This window comes from Bombus huntii, chromosome 14 (assembly GCF_024542735.1).
Source record: "Bombus huntii isolate Logan2020A chromosome 14, iyBomHunt1.1, whole genome shotgun sequence".
NCBI classification, from domain to species: Eukaryota; Metazoa; Arthropoda; class Insecta; order Hymenoptera; family Apidae; genus Bombus; species Bombus huntii.
This window is the reverse complement of record NC_066251.1, coordinates 11,335,275-11,354,345: the sequence shown is the minus strand read 5'-3', so window position 1 is coordinate 11,354,345 and position 19,071 is coordinate 11,335,275. Positions and strand designations below refer to the sequence as shown.

At 36.0% G+C, this 19,071-nt stretch overlaps 2 protein-coding genes across 8 annotated transcripts in view; both read right to left on the bottom strand.

The window, feature by feature from the left end:
- Nucleotides 1-2,897, bottom strand: part of LOC126872936 (alpha-catulin) — an 80,908-nt gene extending 78,011 nt beyond the window's left edge. For 3 of the 4 annotated variants that reach the window (XM_050633221.1, XM_050633219.1, XM_050633220.1), the window contains exon 1: nucleotides 2,668-2,896. In XM_050633221.1, coding sequence (XP_050489178.1) covers nucleotides 2,668-2,754 — 87 coding nt within the window. In that variant the 5' untranslated portion in view covers nucleotides 2,755-2,896. Of the gene's footprint in view, nucleotides 1-2,667 lie in introns of all 4 variants that reach the window. The other variant, XM_050633217.1, reaches the window with a different exon arrangement.
- A 2,385-nt stretch (nucleotides 2,898-5,282) lies between these two features.
- On the bottom strand, nucleotides 5,283-18,867 carry LOC126872933 (myosin-IIIb-like). 4 transcript variants are annotated; one of them, XM_050633209.1, is made up of 17 exons: nucleotides 18,701-18,867; nucleotides 17,425-17,759; nucleotides 16,981-17,262; nucleotides 16,281-16,865; nucleotides 15,831-16,222; nucleotides 15,414-15,742; nucleotides 14,762-15,268; nucleotides 14,405-14,691; nucleotides 13,985-14,259; nucleotides 13,496-13,863; nucleotides 13,262-13,372; nucleotides 12,929-13,182; nucleotides 12,643-12,851; nucleotides 12,451-12,531; nucleotides 11,828-11,992; nucleotides 11,574-11,595; nucleotides 7,115-7,271 (listed from the first exon to the last, which is right to left on the bottom strand). In XM_050633209.1, the coding sequence occupies exons 1-17, from the start codon at nucleotides 18,714-18,716 to the stop codon at nucleotides 7,260-7,262; spliced, it is 4,230 nt and encodes a 1,409-aa protein (XP_050489166.1). In that variant the 5' UTR covers nucleotides 18,717-18,867; the 3' UTR covers nucleotides 7,115-7,259. The 4 variants fall into 4 exon arrangements, with proteins under 4 accessions (XP_050489163.1, XP_050489164.1, XP_050489165.1 ...); XM_050633206.1 differs by lacking the exon at nucleotides 11,574-11,595 and having other exon boundaries at nucleotides 5,283-7,271; XM_050633207.1 differs by lacking the exon at nucleotides 11,574-11,595 and having other exon boundaries at nucleotides 5,283-7,271; nucleotides 13,265-13,372.
- Between the last annotated feature and the right edge of the window lie 204 nt (nucleotides 18,868-19,071).

Below are 19,071 nucleotides of genomic sequence, written 5' to 3'. Positions count from 1 at the left end.
AGGAATGGGCATTAAAGGAAATAATCGTGATTACTAACGAATAAAGTAGGCGATGGTCAATAAAATATTAACTGCAGTTCAACCACCACTCTAACACCGGATGGGAAGAATAGACTGTACGAAAAGTATAGGTCGAAGGTCTCTGTCAGAGGATAGGAGGGGATAGAAAAGGGAAAGGGAAAAGTAGAAGAAAGATAGGGAAAGAGGTAGGAGGTGGCTAGACGGAGCTCTAACAAGTGGCTGCAGCCCGTAACGATCGCCTTCTGTGTCATGCACCAGACACTCGCGTGCTTTCTCTATCCTAAGAGGTTTAACCAATACACACCAATTTCCCGTTTCTTTGTGATCATACGTGTGCACTAACATTAGGAAATATCGCTTAACGTGACACAAAGGTCGTTCATGACCGACTGATATTTCGCTCCCTTTTGACTTGAAATAATTTTCACCGCGACACGCCCGCAAACGGCGGTTGGTTAATTGGACCGATCGATCACTCCTATTAACCTGACTACCTATAAAGCATTTTGTCACATATCAGTTTTTTTAAACACGCCATTTTTGCATTTTGCTCCTAATCGTCTAAGTTCTCTATGGAAGTTTTTGAAATCGAAAAATCGTTCAACGATACTGATAGATTTTTCTAAAATTACTCAATATCTTCTTAAACAAAATTTTATAGTAATACTATATAATTAAATATATTCACGATCATCGATATTTGTGAATCTACTCAATATAATCATTCAGCTTTCGTGGTATAGAACTACCAAGGCAACCATCTGAAGCTGCTATAAGTAACGCAAAAAAAACTAGACCGTTGATTATTAAATTAAATGGATTTTCGATACAAAAAATTCACTCGAATCTGTTTATTTGCTCTTCTGCCTTTGTTTTCTTATGAACAAAGTGATTGTGGGATTCATGTTTGATTATTTTGTCTTATAAAGAGGTGAAGATTTCAGATGACAGCGATACAAGATTATCGTCAATTCAGATTCCTTTTAAAGCCACGTACCCTTTGAAATATGCTCAAAGAGGAAAACGAACTGTGTTTCATTTGATTAAAGGAGCAGTAATCCTTTGATATTTGTTTTACAAAACATGATTAAATTGTAATAATATTTTTCAAACCTTTGGTTCGGCGTCTTTCTTTTAGATTAATATAAGTTCCAAATCTGTTAATTATCTAACGTTATTAAAAGAATTTGCCGATTTGATTAAATTTACAGTTATATTTTGATAGTGTATAAGAAAATTTAAAGAATCTTATCCAATCCGACTTGCTGCAGGGAATAGACACGATATTTATAGAGAATCAATTCCACAGCTATGAGCAGAGACTATTATAAACGACTGAAAATCTTTGTGACCCTTTTTCATTTCAGAAATCAGCGACAGAGGCTAAAGGCGTTTGTGTCATTAATCACGGGACTAAAGTTTGTCACGAAATGGCCTCTGTAGTTAAACATATTTGGTTCTATTTTTCACTGTACTACGCATTTTCTTTATCTTTTTTTCTGGTTTTCTATTTTGTAAAATCGAAAACGAAACAGGTTGTTGACGGAATATGTTTTTGTACTTGGACTGATTAGATTTGCAAATGTTTAGGTTTTATTGAAATTATAATTTAATCTAAATGTGTATTTGCCATGGTGATATAATATGGTCGGTGTTTTGTGTATTAACCCGATCGAATTCATTCGATTAAAACTTTTCACAAATTCGTCCAACGTGCTTTGACTTTTATAGAATGATTTTGTATGTGTGCTTCCTAGCGTGTACCGACGACCATGTATACAAATTATAGGGTGCATACCGCAATTACACACAACGAAAAATTCGTCATAATTTTATGAAAACTCAAAATTGACGCCGCGACACGAAACACAAGTCATGTGACTTCCGATATATGCACACACACACATACATACATAGATACATATATATATAGACATGTATGTAGCCATGATTAGAAGAGTGAGAATAAAAAAGGTGGATAACAGAAAGAGACAGAAGAGAAAGAAGTATGTATATGTATGTAGTACCAAAATATCTGTTAGTTGGAGCGCGTGGCAGCCCGGTCGCTGGATGATAGAAAGCACATGCCCGGCGTGAGAACTGTCAAATACAGTGATGTTTCTATTGAAAGTAAAACCATGGAGGCCTAAAAAGGGCACTTCCGTTAAGATCAAATCGATATCGCAGGAATGGTTAATGCTGCACGTTCTCTGTCGTAAGTAACACTTAATCCCCCGCATACACACTCTTTATGTATATCTATCCCGCTCTTCAGAGCAACCGGCACGCTTGTTTGTCCTTCTCTCACGTCTTACGAGTTCTACTCTTTCTCTGTCGTGTACACGGTTCTCTCACTTACCTATGAATACATGCATCGTTCGCGTTTGTACACGCTCTTACACGTGTATGATGGTACACGTATACGCAGAGTGACGTATAGATGAACACGCACACAAGCATGACTATTCTATAGGTGATACCGAATACCGTGCAACGGTGCAACAGAACGTAACGCATCGAGGTAAGCCGGGGTAAGACCTTAACCTAGCGCGGTTAAAAGCCAGGAATGTAAGCGGCTCAAATAAAAACCAAGTGATTAGAGCAAACAAACATTCTTTTTCTCCGGTTTCCGATAAACTGTCTTACCTGCTTTACTAGTGGGTGTAGTGTCTGTTCTATGCTACGGGTCTTTATCTCTAGGGTGGCTGGGTCTACGGGGTCGGGTGTCGCCATGATTCGAACACAACTCCGAGCTCCGTAGACTCGAACCGAGCCTAGAGGGTTCGTTGCACCCCTCTTGCTTCTCGTGCGTCCACACAACCCTCTCACAACACTCGTGCGTTTCCACTTATTTCCCTAGATGCCCCTCTATTCGAATTACTAGCCAATCGTTGCGTTGCTAATCGGCGACGCCAGCGACATTCAGTTGCAACGGCGATATACCTGCAACTTCTCGTCGTGTAACTATGCAACCAAGTTTCAAGAAGCTACGGTAGCACCATCTTCCGAGTTCTAATGGAGTTACCGCGTTTGGATAGTGCTCGTTTATTGCTCCTAGTTCTCTGTGTTTTAATCGCTTTTAAATCGAAATTTTTCTATAAAACTGAAAGAAAGACAAAGTACAGTACGCGTAGAATACAGCGAGGATGAAGTTTTCGAAGCAAGAATCAACGATTATACCGAAAAGAAGGTATGCAGTTTTGAATCTGTTAACGGCTTGCGCGCCATTAACAGAAATATGAAAATGGAGCATTGCATTAAACGCTTCGAAATCTCTTTTTTAATATATGTTATATTATATTAATATATATTATATTATATATAATATAAATTTCAAACTAATCTCATTGACAAAATACAAATTTTATTAATATATCAACACCTTACACCTGTACGTATGATTTACCGTATTGTCTGTCGTTACACCTACGATCTCTCACTTCTATAGATATATTGTGTGAACTTAAGAAACGCAAAAGAACACGAATGAAGCGAGAAAAGATAAGAACGAAGTAGTAGGGTAAATATCGTGTTACCCCAAGAACGAAGTGTTAGGGTAAATATTACGGTACTCCGAGAACGAAGCGGTTGGATAAATACTCTTACCTCGATACTGAAAAAGAACGTTACAAATAAGTCCAACAACAAATGGGGTGATGTACCCCGGCACAGAAAACATACATATATTGAGAAGGTCGTAATCCGAATCAAAGGTATTAATGGCTCACTTCTTGAATACCTAAGGAAGAAAAAGGTGTACGAAGTCCAACAACTTTTGAAGTGTTTGCGAGTGTTGCTTGTGAAAGATATAGGAGTGTTTTGACCGAAGAGTTGATTGCAAGTGAAATTCGGTGACGGTGATATTGTCACGACCGGCACACTTCAAACCCGATGGGCGGATGATGGAGATAAAGATGTGGCGGCACTAGGCGACAATGTATATCTATGTTCTAGAATGTTCTAGAAGAAGGCGTGCGTGCCAACGATCTCGGACGTCTAACAAACGCGCGGATAGTGGGGATATTGAGGGGTGACGAAGAAAAAAAAAAACAGATCCAATCGAAAGTCAAAAATAAATTCTCTTTTTTTTTATATTTTATTTTTCTTTTCATCAGAGATTTCCTTTTTTTATTTTACGTGACAATATCGAGGAGGAAAACTAGTGATGGGTGTGTCTAGAGCACGAGACAAGTGGATTCGTTGATTGTAATTTTCGGTAAGGAAGCGAGGGCAACGACCATCGCTACTAATTGGATGAAAAAAAACTGATATGTAAGGATGGGCGATGGTCGCCCCCTACCAAAGATCGCTCACGGGTGAAATCGGCCTTCGAGTGTTGTACATGAAAAAACCCGCTTATTCCGTGTTTTACCGTAACGAGCAATAACTCTGTGGCGGCACTCGACGACGGAACTTTCCGACGGTTTCGCGACACAAAGTGCTATACCATTAAAGCATAAGGCCGATATGCCTAATGTACCATCGATATCCCTACGGTTCTTCCGCCAAATATTCGGAAGAATGCATACGCGGCAACGGTCGCGGACATCTAACAAACGCGTGCGTAGTGGGGATATCGAGGGACAACGAAGGAAAAGGATCCGTTCGGTTTTGAACAAAAGATTCATTCTGTTTCGAACAACGAAGTGCGAAGAATCTGACGTAACAGCGAAGCAAACACATTCGAGAAGCGTGATTGTTGATTGTTGACTGTAAATTGTTAAATAAACTTTATCGTTGAACATCGAGAGTATTTCCTGGGCACTTACATCCACCTTCACCTCAATCCCAAGGAGCGTCTTGACTTAAAGAATACATTGTAGAATTAAGGACCTCGACAGTATATTGACAAATAATAAAAAAAAGGCTAAATCTTGGAACGGCAATAGACTTGATCGTAGTAAAGAGGATTTTATAGATTATTAAATGATTTTATGAATAGGAAATGATAATATATGTTTGGGTCACAGGACGTAACATGTTGAAAATGTAATATTGAATATTGAAACTGTCATAAAGATTTTCATAAAGTAATTTTGACACAATTATCGCGTTATTTTATCAACAGAAAATTATCCAACTGTTCTTTCTTATAGAATTAGAAATTCTTATAGAACTAGAAATAGAAAATTCAGTAAATATTTCATAAAATAAATTTGCGACTTATATCAAAACATTAAATAATAGTTCCGAAAAACAAAACTCGAAATAAATAGAACCTATATGTTTAAATAATAAATGTAATAATAAGTAGAAGTATATTTTTGCTTCTATCAGAATTTTATTTACAAGCAGTATTTTCGAAATACATACTAGTATTAGGATTTAATAAACATTTGACAATAGCGACTAATTAAGACGTATTCGGAAACATTTAATAGGACGAGATGCTAATAAACAAGTTTATCAATAGATTATGTTCGTAGTCGTGTTTGAAAGTTATACGTACGCGTCTAAAACATAAATATTACGGTGAGACATTGTCAGAAGTTTGTGAACATTTATTTTAAAGCTATCGAACACATCTAACTCTTGTAAAGCTACACATGACTAGTTCTAAATGAACGATATTCTTGAGATGTATTTCGTTAAGCAGCAGCAGTTGATTGTATCAAACAAATCAATATCTCTTTTTTCATTTATTTGATACAAAAGATCAAATTATTGAGTCGAACGAATAATGAGAAATAAGTATTACTTACTACTACTAATTTACTTATTACTACTAACATAACTCGATAGATGACAAACGTGTTATCATGAATTACAATGAATTAAATTCACAGAATCTGTTGTATTTTATCATTATTCTTTCGTCACAAATGAATTCTTGATACTTTAAAAAAAATTCAAAGTTCTACGAATAACTAGTATTCACAAAATTTAACGAAAACTAACTAGTTCGCATAAGTTTGAAAATTATTAGATACGGCTAATACATACACAATTCGTCAAACGATCCGACTCGCATATTTTCAGCTTCATATGGTAATAATACTGAAAAATATCGGTTGATAAAATTTACGGATTATTAATACCTTGCCTTATGTTGCGATATAGCCGCGTTATATTAACTAGATAAGAATTATTTTGTAGTTATACTTTTTTCAAATCTTAAATCTTCTTCGAGTATCTTTTGCCATTTCTGTGCTTATGTATCCCTAGAAACATATTTTTTAGGGAATTCGTATATGCGATCGATAATTATTCTACATTGTTTAATGACAGTCTAGGTGCCCGTAGAATATCTGAAAAAACATGTCTAAGAAAGTTATTTTTTCGCGTTAACGAGCTTATTTTGATTTGGTGCGAGCGGTGCTCTTCTTTTCACGTGTTTCTCAGTAACCTTGTCCTTTGATACCGAAACTCCGTTGCAAGCTAAGCTGCCGCCCTTCCTTTTTCTTAAAGATTCCGTAGGAAGGTATTCAGCTGGTCTCAATAGCTGCCGGAAATTATACGGTCCATTGATATCTTCTGGATCGTAATCTACCTTAAAGATTTCTCGTTGCTTCTGAACGACGATAGTAGGTTTGAGGATTTGTCTGAGATCAGCTGGGATCCCAAACGTATCCTTACCCAAATCTTTTCTCGCAGCTAATCGACCATTGATGGCGTTCTGACAATTAACCAATCGGTCAATTCCCTTTTTGCTGTCTACGCCAGGTGATCGATGTTTTCTTAAATTGTCATTTTTTTTCGTAGGCTGTATCTCCTTTACATGACCATTTATATTATTCTTAAGACCATTGTTTAATTTCGAAGGTTTGATCAAATCATCTCCCACGACCATTTTATTTATGAACAGACCATTTTCACAACCACTAATGATATTTCGGTATCCGTTACTGCAAAGTGGGTGTCCATTAACTTTGACCAAATTGTTCGCCGATGAATGTTCATTAACCGAGTTTGAATGGCTATTGATTGTGGTTTCGTGTCCGCTCGCGGGGCCGTGATAATTATTTAGAGGGACGTGCCCGTTAACAAACGCCGATCGTCCGTTTGTAAAATTATGACCTCCCTTAAACAGGTTCTGATGAGCATTTGCAGCATGATGTCCATTGACGATACGCTGCTGCTGACCACTGATAGATTGTTGACGGTCATTTACACCGTTGTATCTGTCGATGTATTTGAATCGTAGGCCATTTGAATGGTTGATATTCGAAGAGTCGACTGTAGGTTGTTTACAGCGCGAATATCTTTCAGGGAACCGCAAGTCTTTGCTAGCCGTGTGATTAGTCCTTGTACTGTAAAGAAAAGAATTGCTTTAAATCGAAGATCGCCTAAGATATCGATTTTTCGTTATCGATTTCGAAACTACCGATTTGTAAATGAAACTCGAAGAATGAAGATAAATAATGATCTATCGGATAATGGTATCGGAATATGTACTTCAGAAATAGTATAGGCATTTTTTAATTCGAACGATAAAAATTTTATGGAAATGTCGGATAAAGTATTTATTTTTCAAATATTTCTTCGATCGTACATGTTTTATTTTTTTGTACAGCTTTTTACTATCTTTCTTATATTTTAATTAGAATGTATGCACCAGAAAATAAGTTTTTGTTTTTATAAATTACATAATTTAAAGTAACTAAAGTATGTTAGTCAAAAGTGTATTAAATGAAAAAAAAGATACATCCGTGAGATCTGATATACTTCGAATCGCATCGAATCTGTACATATATAGCAAACAATTCGAATCACTTCGAACGTGATTCGAAGCTTAAAGCTATTGATAATCTTGATAATTCTTGAGTCTTGAGTCTTGAGTTTTGGTATATCCTGGTCGGTTTAGCGTGTTTTAGCGTGTTTGATAGCGTGATGAGTATTCAGTATCTTATCACTTTTTGATTACCTTGGTTCAAAGTTCATTGATATAAAATATTATAAAAAATTCAGGAATATTGAGTTATCATCAATACATTTATTTGTTACTCGTTTCTATACTTTATAGCTTGCGGTACATATTACGAGTGTTGATATCTAGTGAAAGCGGGGAAAAAAATAAAAGAAAATAGAAATTTCTCAAATTTGGGAGAAAATTTATGAAAATGATAGGTTTATTGTGTATATATATTAATTGTTTAATAACAAAATCGTATTTAAAGTTAATGTAATATTGTGTAATCCACAATGTAATATACTATATATAGTATAAAGTAACAATTATATTTAAAGTTAAATAAGTTTATAATTATAAATAATAATATTTATTTGATATTAAAATTGTATTCAAAGTGGCATGTTTTAATGTTTTGTTTGCTATTGATCATAATTCCTACCTTCGAAAAATTTCTTTTGCGTGGCATTTATGTGGCAAAACAAGACAAAATTGCTTTTGCTAATTTTGTCAACATTGGGATATTTGGATATGTTATTTTTCCAATATTGTAATGGATCTGAATATCTATTAATACAACTTTCCGTTATAGAATCTTCACTAATCAAATTTTATCGTATTATTTCGTTGTCACAAGACGTTCATAGTGATGTATTATTAAGATCTAGGTGAAACATTATTAAGGATTATCAGTGTTTATCTCAAACGAGGTACCTTCAATATCAGCTACATCTGAAATCTGATCTATGATTAATGTCTTTGCTCCTTCAGCAGTTTCACTAAACATAAATTCCTCTTGAGATATTTGTTGTTTTAATTTTATGACTGAAAGATTCTCACTGTTCAATTTAAGACAAACGTGTAATTGCTTCATGGCTACAATAACTTTAGAAATCGAGATATTGGATCCAGTATTGAATTCTATGATTAGAAAGAAATGGTTGTAACATAAGTAAAGTTTTAGCTAATGTATTTTGCTCATTTCTAGTTAGTAAATCGAAAGAAATGGAGGAAAGAAGATAGTGTTGATGCCATTGCTTGTATTTATTCTAATAATCCATTAAATATTTCGTATCTTAAATTCAAACGTGTCTCGATTTTTAAAATTAATTTATATTTTGGTATGTTCAGTAAATTTTGCATTTGGAATACTTGTCTTTTGCTAAGCAACTAGATTTAAAATAAGATTGTATACGGCGACGTTTTTGATGGATATAGTTAGATGGATAGTTATTTAGATGGATAGTTATTAAATTGGGAATGGATCCGAATGACTTTTTAACAACTAAATGAAGTATGTGCAGAATATCAAACAGTAAATATACAGGTAAAACTGAAACTTTCTGATTTTGATGATTTTTTAATATGTAATGGGAGCATGATTCTGAACAATTTTTTCCTATACGTATGATCGGCAGTCTCGCTTAGTTCTCAAGATATTCGCAAAAATCTGTCGATACCACTACAGTAAATTCTGTTTGTGGTTGTGCGCCTGCAGTAGCGTATGCGTCAGTGTTGGTTGCCGCTTATCTTCTATTTATAAATCAGAGTCGGACGAGCTTAAAGACCCCATGTGTAACTACATATGCGAGGTTGCAAGAATTGCCTCTTATAACTTAGAACTCAATTAAAACTGAATATCATCAATGTATTGGGTTTGGGTTAGACTTTCCAATCTAGCCGCTACGAGGCAACGCCGTATTGAAAAGTCTAATCCAAACATGATGCATTGATTGTATTCACTTTTAATCAAGCTAAATTATAACAGACGCTTCTTACAGTCTTGTGTATGTAATTGTGTACGGGACCTTAAGCTGTAAGCTCGGCCGATTTTCGTTTATAAACAGAAGATAAGCGGTCAGCGGTTGGCAACCAAACTGACATATACACTGTCAAAGTGACGCGCAACTAGAAGCAGAATTCAATGTCTATTACCGGCAATAAACTTACAATATATTTCAAAATTATCGAAATCGGAGATGAGTTAACTTTACCTAAGTTTTATCCCAGTTGTAGTTTTCGAGATATTCATATAATATTCTTGCTGAACTTTTTACTTAAATGTGGCCTCACGTTTCTCTTTCTAAATACAAGTAAATAAGAATCTCAGCATAGCTACTAGAGAGCATGTATTTTAGTAAATGACAAACTTTCTTTCTTTGATACTTTGATTTTAGATTTGGATTAAAAAATCCATAAAAAACAATAATCGTTTCATACATTTTTATGGTAAACTATTCTTTATACTAATTAGAAAGATTTCGAGCTATATTATTTTACCGTGAATCACTTTTTGATCATTTAGAAAGTCTATTAGTTCTATTAATGTTAGTGAACATAAGGAAAGTCTGTCATTTACCGAAGTACATGCTCTCGAATAGATAAGTTTCTTCTTTATTTCCATGTGTTTAAAAATTGAAGCCCGAGAAGTGGTATAAACCCATCGCAGCACGAACGTATAATATAAATATAATCGTATCCGTACATAAACTTATATTAAACTAAAAAGTTTTAAGAATATATATTTATATGAATATCTCGAAAACTAAAGCCGAGCTGCAGTTATATGAATAAACGACGAATAAGTAGGTACATATGAATAGGTGAAACTGATCATAACATGTGCCTAATGACATATTTGAAGATCATTGAAATCGGCGAGGCGTGCTCTGTTCGATATACGTAATTACGAAGCATTATTATTAATATTTATAATTATTAACTTATTTACCTTAAAATATACTTGCTACTTTATACTGTATAGTATATTATATTATCTTTTGTATTATACACAATATTATATCAATTCCATCAATACGATTTTGTTATCTAATAACTAATAACTAATGTATACGCAATAAACTTATTTCTATCATAACTTTTGTTCTAAATTTGAAAAACTTTTCCTAGTTTGTTATATGTTTTTCCTCGCATTCGCCAGATTTGTATCAGTATTCGTGATATGTATTGCAAGCTATAGAAACGAGTAACATAAATAAATGTATTTATGATAACTCACATTTTCTGGATTTTCTTTAATATCTTATGATCAATGATACTATTTGAACCAAAGTAATAAAAAAGCAGTAAAACATGAATACTCATCACTGCAGTCTCATGTAACACGTTAGTCGATCATGCACGTTTGTTATCCGCGTCTACATTACTATTATACATAACTGCAATATACAGTGGGTGGGATCAAAATGTGTTGTTGAGATTTTCATTACTGTTTTCTTCGTAATTTCGACCAATTGCAACATTTTTATAATTTTTTGCGCGTCATTTAGTAAACTAATCCTTCTAACTCCTCAAAAGAGATCAAGTCGTCTGGCCCAATTTTCAAACAGTTGTTCCGTTTTAAAGTGTGTAGAATGCTTTCTACGTCCAGTATATGTTAAGTCACATCACGTTATCAAGCCCTATCGCGAGCCCTAAGACTTTCAAGACATCGAAAACGATCAAGACTTTCAAGATTTCCAAGACGATCAATTATTTAACAAGGGTTTCAAGACTTTTAAGCTTCGTATCCTGTTCGAACTGATTCAAAGTATCTCAGATCCCATCACTAGATACGCGTGTAAGATAAGTTGGTTTTCTCTGATATTTACATAAAATCTACCTTAAAACGATTTCTAAATGAAATTAAATCTTTGAGACAGGTATGATACATACTACGGATGGCATAAGTTTATAGCTTTACCTGGAAGTTTGCCATGATACCTCTGGCAAGGTACAGAAACACAACGAAAGATTAGTAAAACTCGATTGCTATCGTACAATGATTAATTCAACGATATTGCCTATTTACAAGAACAATGTATTGCGAGTTTGACAAGTAAAGAAAGGAACGTAATGATAACTGTCTGTCTGAGGGGGAGTGTTTCCATTTTAAATTGAAAACTTAAGTTTAGGCAAGAAGACAATAGACGTCTAATTGAGAAAGTTTGACTTTACCCCACTCTGCCCGAGTTCTCTTGTTGCTGATCCTCGCTCGGATTTCTCAAAGCTTTGTGCCATATATCCGAAAGTTGTTGTTCCGAAGCTATCGCAAAGTCTCCCTGAGCTTCCAAACGTTCTCTCCTCTCGGTATTCACTTCCAGAATCTGCCCAATTCGACTCCTGAGATTAGAAATAAAGCAGTAATTTTCATGCACAACATGCGTTCCTGCTTTCTACGTCACTGTTTTACACAGGTATAGTACACAGTTCTTTGATAGTAGGATCCGCTAAAATCTTGCTGAAGTTCGAAACTGTTTGTTCGCTTTGTAGATGTGTTGGCAAGGGACACATTTTCAGTGTAATTAACAATAAGATTCATGGTACAAGGATAATACAAATAGCTCGTTTATTTCGAATATTTTAGTGAATTTATGGCCTAAGTGCTTTAAAAGGGTATTCTGTATTCTAGGATAGAATAGGATATTCGATAAAAGATTATGGGATCTTCAGTGACGATGTTAAAGTAGATCTCTACTGCCTAGGACTATGATATTCGAAAAAGAGGTCGAAGAAGATTTTACAAATATCTACAGGTAGATAACAATTTGATAAAATCTCCCTGGTATCTACGAATATACCTCGTCAATGGGTGAAGGTCATTTTCTAGCTGTATCAACGGTAAGTCCCAGCCAACTTCTTCTTCTTCGAAGTCCGAACCACTTCCGATGCGAGTGCCAAAAGCATTGGAAAATTGAGCATTCGAATTTCTCATTCGCTCGAAGAAAATGAGAATGAATAATCGATCGCGTCAGTGCATTATGTCTATTTACCTGCTCATCTCATCCTTCAAGTCACGGTAGTACTTGATCGTTTCCTCTCCATCCACTTGATTGCCACTTCGATATTGTATGATCGGCTGCACCATGTTGAATCCTTCGGGTCGAACATAATCCGGTGGTGGTTCTTCTATCTCGTTTAATCGCACTCCTGGCTTATTGTGACGTAGATTCTTGTGCACTTCTTGGTTTTTCATATGAACCTTCGAACCCATTGGAATAAATGAAACATTACGCGCAAGTGGAATCAAAGTTTTTATCTAAAATTTCATTTACTCACGTTTTGAGAAAATTGTATGAGATCAGCTTGCCTTAATTTATGATGTACCGGATCTTTTGTCGGAGGTTTCCTTTTTTTCACTTTCTCCTTTTTGTACCACCGTTGGACTATAAACGCTGCTTCTTCGTTCTTTAAACCTTCGCGCAGTAACGCTTTATGTGCCTCAAATTTATCATCGTAGTTGTTCAAGATCTTCTTGAAATGTTCTTCCAGTTCAGGTCCAAAGCGTTTGCGAATTGTGTATCCTCTGAAATCTAACGATAAAAAGAATTTGTTACATTAATTTCTATGAAATTCAACGTAAATTTATGCTTTTATCAGGATTAATCTTACGACTTTGTATGATAGCTGCAGCATCATCTTCCTTCAACTCTTCTTTCGTAGTTCCATCTTCCTCGTCTTCTTCTGTCTGCTTCTCAATCTCCACCTTCTCTTTCTGTTCCTCTGTGAAACATATTAAATCGATTCGTTTTATATTCTTTTCAATGTACAATGTATGTTGTGAATTTTATTCCCCGAGAGAAATCTCAAAAAAAAAGAAAAAAAAATAGGAGGAAACTCATATACCCTGCATTTTTTGTAGAACAGTTGCTTCTTCTTCTTCTTGTTTCTTCCTCATTTCCTCTAAAAAGTGCTTCCGCGACAGCCAGCCACGAATATGACGTTGTAGTGTTACAACAGACACGGCGAATTGCCATTTTTGCTTCTTAAATCTGATCCTAGCGAGCCATCGACGAACACACGATTGAACCATAATGATTTTCTTCAGCTGTTCCTCGTACATCTTCGAAAGGAACTCGACGTGATAGTATTTCAAGAAAACTTTTGTTCTGCCCAATGCCCATCCGTCCATTTTCAAACGGATCAGGAAGAGACGGCAATTGTCGCGATTCGCTACCACACGTTCGTCGTATCCAAATGCTAAGAAACAATATCTGAAACATACACAATTTTTTAATCGAAAATATTTAAAACAGCCCGTTTAATTTTTAATACTTAATAAAGGGTGATCTATGAACTTTGATTAAATCGATATTTCGAAATTGAGAGGAGTACCTTTTTAGAAATTCGTTGAACGATATTCTATGCGAAAATCCATTTTGTCTGATCCTTATTGTCTCCAAGACCCCGGTATATCTCAATTGTTTCACGACTTTCTCTTTATCGAAGAATCGTGGGCTCTTAGAGTCATTCGGTTTTATGCATCGTACGAACTGTGGCGACCCAGACACCATCTTTTGGAGTAAGTCCATAAGGGAGTAACGGAAGTAAGTTGCTACGGTTTGTTGAGCTCTGGATTGTGACGCCAACCCCCGACTGGAGTACCGTTCCTAATGCAATTTACAAACAAATTTTCATTCAAACGAAATTTCCAGCAATTTTCAATCTGTAAGATTATCACTGTGACGGCGTTGTCTTCGAGTTGTCGGCGTTGTCAAGTCTGTATAGTTTAATCGAGTAGCTAAACCTAGATACCTTCGTATTCTGATTCGACTGTGACAATTTTTTCGAATCAGTCTCGTGAACAGCCGAATACAAGTTGCCAGTTTTCGTGATCGGACATTGAAACAAGAAACGGACCATATCGTACTGAGATTGCCTGATCAGCTGGATTACTTCAGGAGGTAGGAAATTCCTGTTCTTTTCTAAGAAGCCATCCGCTTGGTAAACTACGCGACCCGCAAAATGATGGACTGCGAAACAAACTGCGTCCGATTTTGGCCTTACGTAGAACTTGGACTTGATGTTGTTGTGAAATTTCTCTGTAATATATGCACAATAATTATCGAATGCATTACTTTTGTCGAAAAACAACAAATTGGAGATTCGTACCGATTAGGGATTTATTGGTGGCTCTGGGAAATCGACTTTCTTCGTCTAATAAAGCCAAAAGTCCCATAGGTTTGCTGAGTAACATATCTAAAACGGGTCTGTTGTCAGAGAACTCGACCAAATCTACCGGTATTCCTTCCGCCATATATTCCTGTTGCTCCCAGGTGAAAATATGTTGATTGAAGTAATATTGTATCTGTTCGTTGGCGATGTTGATGCAGAGTTGCTCGAAGGAGTTCCTCGGAAAATTTTCGAAGCCAAATATATCCAGCAGGCCGATTGCCAGCGGTTCGTAATTCGGTGAACGATTGAAACATAGTAAACAGTTGATTTGATTGACCATCCAGTCGAACAATCGACCATACAATCCTTTTGCCATCGCGTCTCTAGCCGCACACGCTTCGGCTACCGTATTGTTACGCGTGATTGTTTCTCCCCTGGTCATAACGGAATTTGATGTCAATGCTTCTAAAAGATCATTTTCTTCCACACCGAGTAATTGCGAAACTGAAACGTGTTTCGAAGTTTATAAATTCCATAAATTCTTCTTCTTCGAAAGAGTACTTCTTCTCGAAAGAAAAAAGTAAGAAGAAAAGGAAGGAAAACGAAAGAAACGATAATTTAGAAGAGATAAATTTGTTGGTAATATTACCTCTGTGTAAAGGTGTTGTATCAATCACGCGGCTTTTGTTATCGGTATTATCCTCGCTGGCTACTTCACCAAACTCGATATCGCCCAGATGAAGTATCGCAGCCAGAATACGATATACTATGTCCACTTCGCTATCTTGAAATCCCAGTAATTTAAAACCGACTTTTAGTTGTTGAAATTTATCGATATGCGTTTGAGATGTTTGACTCTGATCTGTCAAATATCGATGATGCTTTCGAAGGTTCGAATCCAGGTAGAATTCTGAAAGACGATTGTCTGCCTCCAGACCATCGTACATGTAGTAAAATATATGGAAATTGCGTTCACCTCTGTGTGAATTAACGAGATCAGAATGTTAAAATTATTACATAGCGTACAACGTACATATCGACAAATACATGATATACAGAAACTTACTCAGCTTGAGCTACAACGCGAGATTGCTCTAACAAATACACGTATATTCTGGCACCAGTGACTTTACCACCTTTAGTCATGGTTAAGTCAAGATATTTGCCAAATCTCGATGAATTTGCGTTAATCCCAGTAGTCGCATTACCGAAAGCTTCCATTATCGGATTTATCTGAAGAATTCTTTCTTCCAAATTACGATTAGGAGCTTTGCTAAGGTAAACCAATTGTTTCAGCAGCAAATTCGCACTTTCTGTTTTTCCTGCTCCTGACTCCCCGCTAATTACAATTGCTTGATTTTGTCGTTGATGTAGCAGTGCTTGATACGCAGCATCGGCGACGGCGAAAATGTGAGGTGGATTGTCCGATCTTGCTTGGCCTTTGTATCTCTTTTGTTCCTGCATAGATAACTTGAAATTTAAGAAATTTCGATAAATAGAGTTTGATGATACTTACGATGCCTGTATACAGTCCCAAATTTGTGAAAGGATTAACAGCTACAAGTATATCTCCGATATAAGTATATATCTGAGTTTGTTCATATCTGTGTTGTAACTGATCGACGATTGCATCCTCCGACAACATGTCCAAAGCAGCCAGGTCGTCCATATACATCTTTTCTGGTCTAGCTTTCCGATCGGTCTTCAATTTGCCGTGTTTGGTCGTTACTTCGGGCTGTCTATGAACTTTACCTTCAGCTCTTTGACGTCGGATCTCCTCTTGTATTTCGTTTCTAATCTTTTCCGCTTTCGACTCGATATTCATCAATAAAGGATGCTCTTTTAGTTCGCTTGCAAAGGGCCTGTGCTCGAGATCTTTCACCAAACATTCCGTGATGAAGTCGACCAACTCTGGAGAATGGATATCTGGATTCTTGAGGGACGGTGGTGGATTTCTGGGGATTTGAAAGAGTGCCCTCATAGGGTGCAGTTCAGATAGGGGTGGATCGCCCTCTGCTAGTTCGATTGCCGTGATTCCAACTGACCAAACGTCGCATCGAGAATCGTAAGAAGAATCAAGTTGTTGTTCGCAAGCTATCACCTATTCGTAATTTGTGAGATTTCACATTGATTAATGTCGTATTTTGATAAGACGATTGAAACTTTTAATAATTGAAAGTTGACGTTAACGTCGAAGAAGGAATTTTGGAATTTACCTCAGGTGCCATCCAGTACGGTGTGCCAACCGAGGTATTTTTTCTGGCGAGGGTAGCAACGAGATGCGAAGACACGCCAAAATCAACCAGTTTGACGTGTGCATCTTCGGTAAGCAAAATATTGTGTCCCTTAACGTCACGGTGCATGCAATGATTGCTATGTAAATAAATTAGTGCCTCCACCGTTTCTGCGAGGATATAACCTATTTGGTCGTCCGTTAGGCGCCTTCCTTTTCTTTTCAGGCCTTGAACGAGATCGGTCACTGACCCTCCGGTGCACAACTACGATCGGAACGTTTTATAATAACTCGTTTGAATTTTTTTTTGGAAATTTCAAAGCGGTATCAAATAACGTTTAATTAGGTGATGATATTGATGTATTCGATTGTATATTCGTTACGCTTTCCTGTTTACATTATGAGACGAAAATTAGTGCAACGATACCTCCATGACAAACCATAATTGATCCTCTTCTTGAGCAGGTTTAGCTCTTTTCAAGAACAAACCACGAAAGAGAGGAATATTAGGATGGTGGCTTAAGTCTCTCAGCACCAGATACTCTTCTTCGATTTCCTCGATATTGTCGGCGACGTTCTCCAAAATTTTAATTGCAACTTTATTGCCAGATTCGTTGCAATACGCACTGTAAACCTCTCCATAGGTTCCTTCTCCGATTAATTCTTCCAAGACGAAGCGATCTCCAGGATCTGGTATCACGTCAAAATTTACGTGCTGACTCAGACCGTGGTACGCCATATTGGTCCCACCACCGGTCATTTCTGAAATAGGGAATTATATTTCTACATTTTATTTGTACAAGTAAAATTAGTTAATTTGTCGAAATTTACCATCTTATTATTAATAATACACATTAATAATAATACATAAAAATTATATTAATATCTTTATTACGTTAATGCCTCCGATTATTATTACGATTATAAATTTCAATTCTATTGGGATGTAATGAGTATGGTATACGATAAATCATGAATGAAGTTAATAACATAACGTGCAGCATTTATCGGTAGTTTTATACGAGATGATTCCTTGTTCAAGTCTTATAGAAAGTTGCGGTGAACCACGAAGAGAAATGTTGTCACTGTCATACCGTGTAAGTATAGGGCAATAAAAACATTTCTTGGAACTAAATCTTTCCATAGAAGAGATAGATAAAACCTTATTGAAAATAAGCTACATTTTATCTTGTAATACTACAAAAGAGCAAATAGATGAAACAAAATAAAGTGTGATCATCGAAGAAGTAAATTTATTTAGTGTTAATAATATTGAAAGATTGATTTTTACCGAAGCTTTAGAAATCAAATGAATATGCAGTCTTGCTAAAATAGATATATTACAACGAAGATTTATATATATCAGCGTAGTTAATTATATAATATATTCTCTTATGGTAATCGAATTTACGCATTGCCAACTAGTTACACGAATGAAACAGACAGAAAAATTTCAGTTGCTTCGAAACATACGCGAGTTTGAATTCACGATTAAATTAATATAAATTTCTTTGGTTAAGGCACCTATAACAATAGATAATAATCGACGATTATGCAACTCTATTGTTTTATAGACTAATAAAATTTCACTGAGTTCAAAGTATAGAACACTTTCTCTCCCTTGTCGAATTTACCAACAACTGTTCCACTGCACTTTCTATATTGTTCGCCAAAATTTTTCCTTGACGTGAATTCTTACTGACCAATTATATCACCCATTTTGGTGATCGTTGTTCACGCTGGATATTTTAAAATTCTGAATGCCTTATTTAAGGCCCTAAATAACTAAATGATGTGCCAGTGATTATCAATAGACACTGTTAACTTGACCAAGTGTGAAATACGACTGGGTTGTTCGTCTTCTAACCAGATACCTGTTAACTCCTTAATAGGATCAGGCTCGGTAGGGCCGGCGCACTTGTGCTCACTCTCAGAAATAGGTCTCATAAGAAGACCACGCCACGTGCTCCTCTGTCATTTTGATTTCTGATATTAATTCCATAATAGTTTGAGCATGCTTACGTATATGCATTATGAATCTGATATGTACCGTGTGTGGTTTTTATATAAGTAG

Bases quoted from the DNA above. Each gene is read 5' to 3' on its own strand.
- LOC126872933 (XM_050633206.1), bottom strand. The intron at 15,743-15,830 runs GTAAGTTTCTGT...TAATTCACACAG, and splicing joins CGCGTTGTAGCTCAAGCTGA to AGGTGAACGCAATTTCCATA. The intron at 13,183-13,261 runs GTAAGATTAATC...TTTTATCGTTAG, and splicing joins TGCAGCTATCATACAAAGTC to ATTTCAGAGGATACACAATT.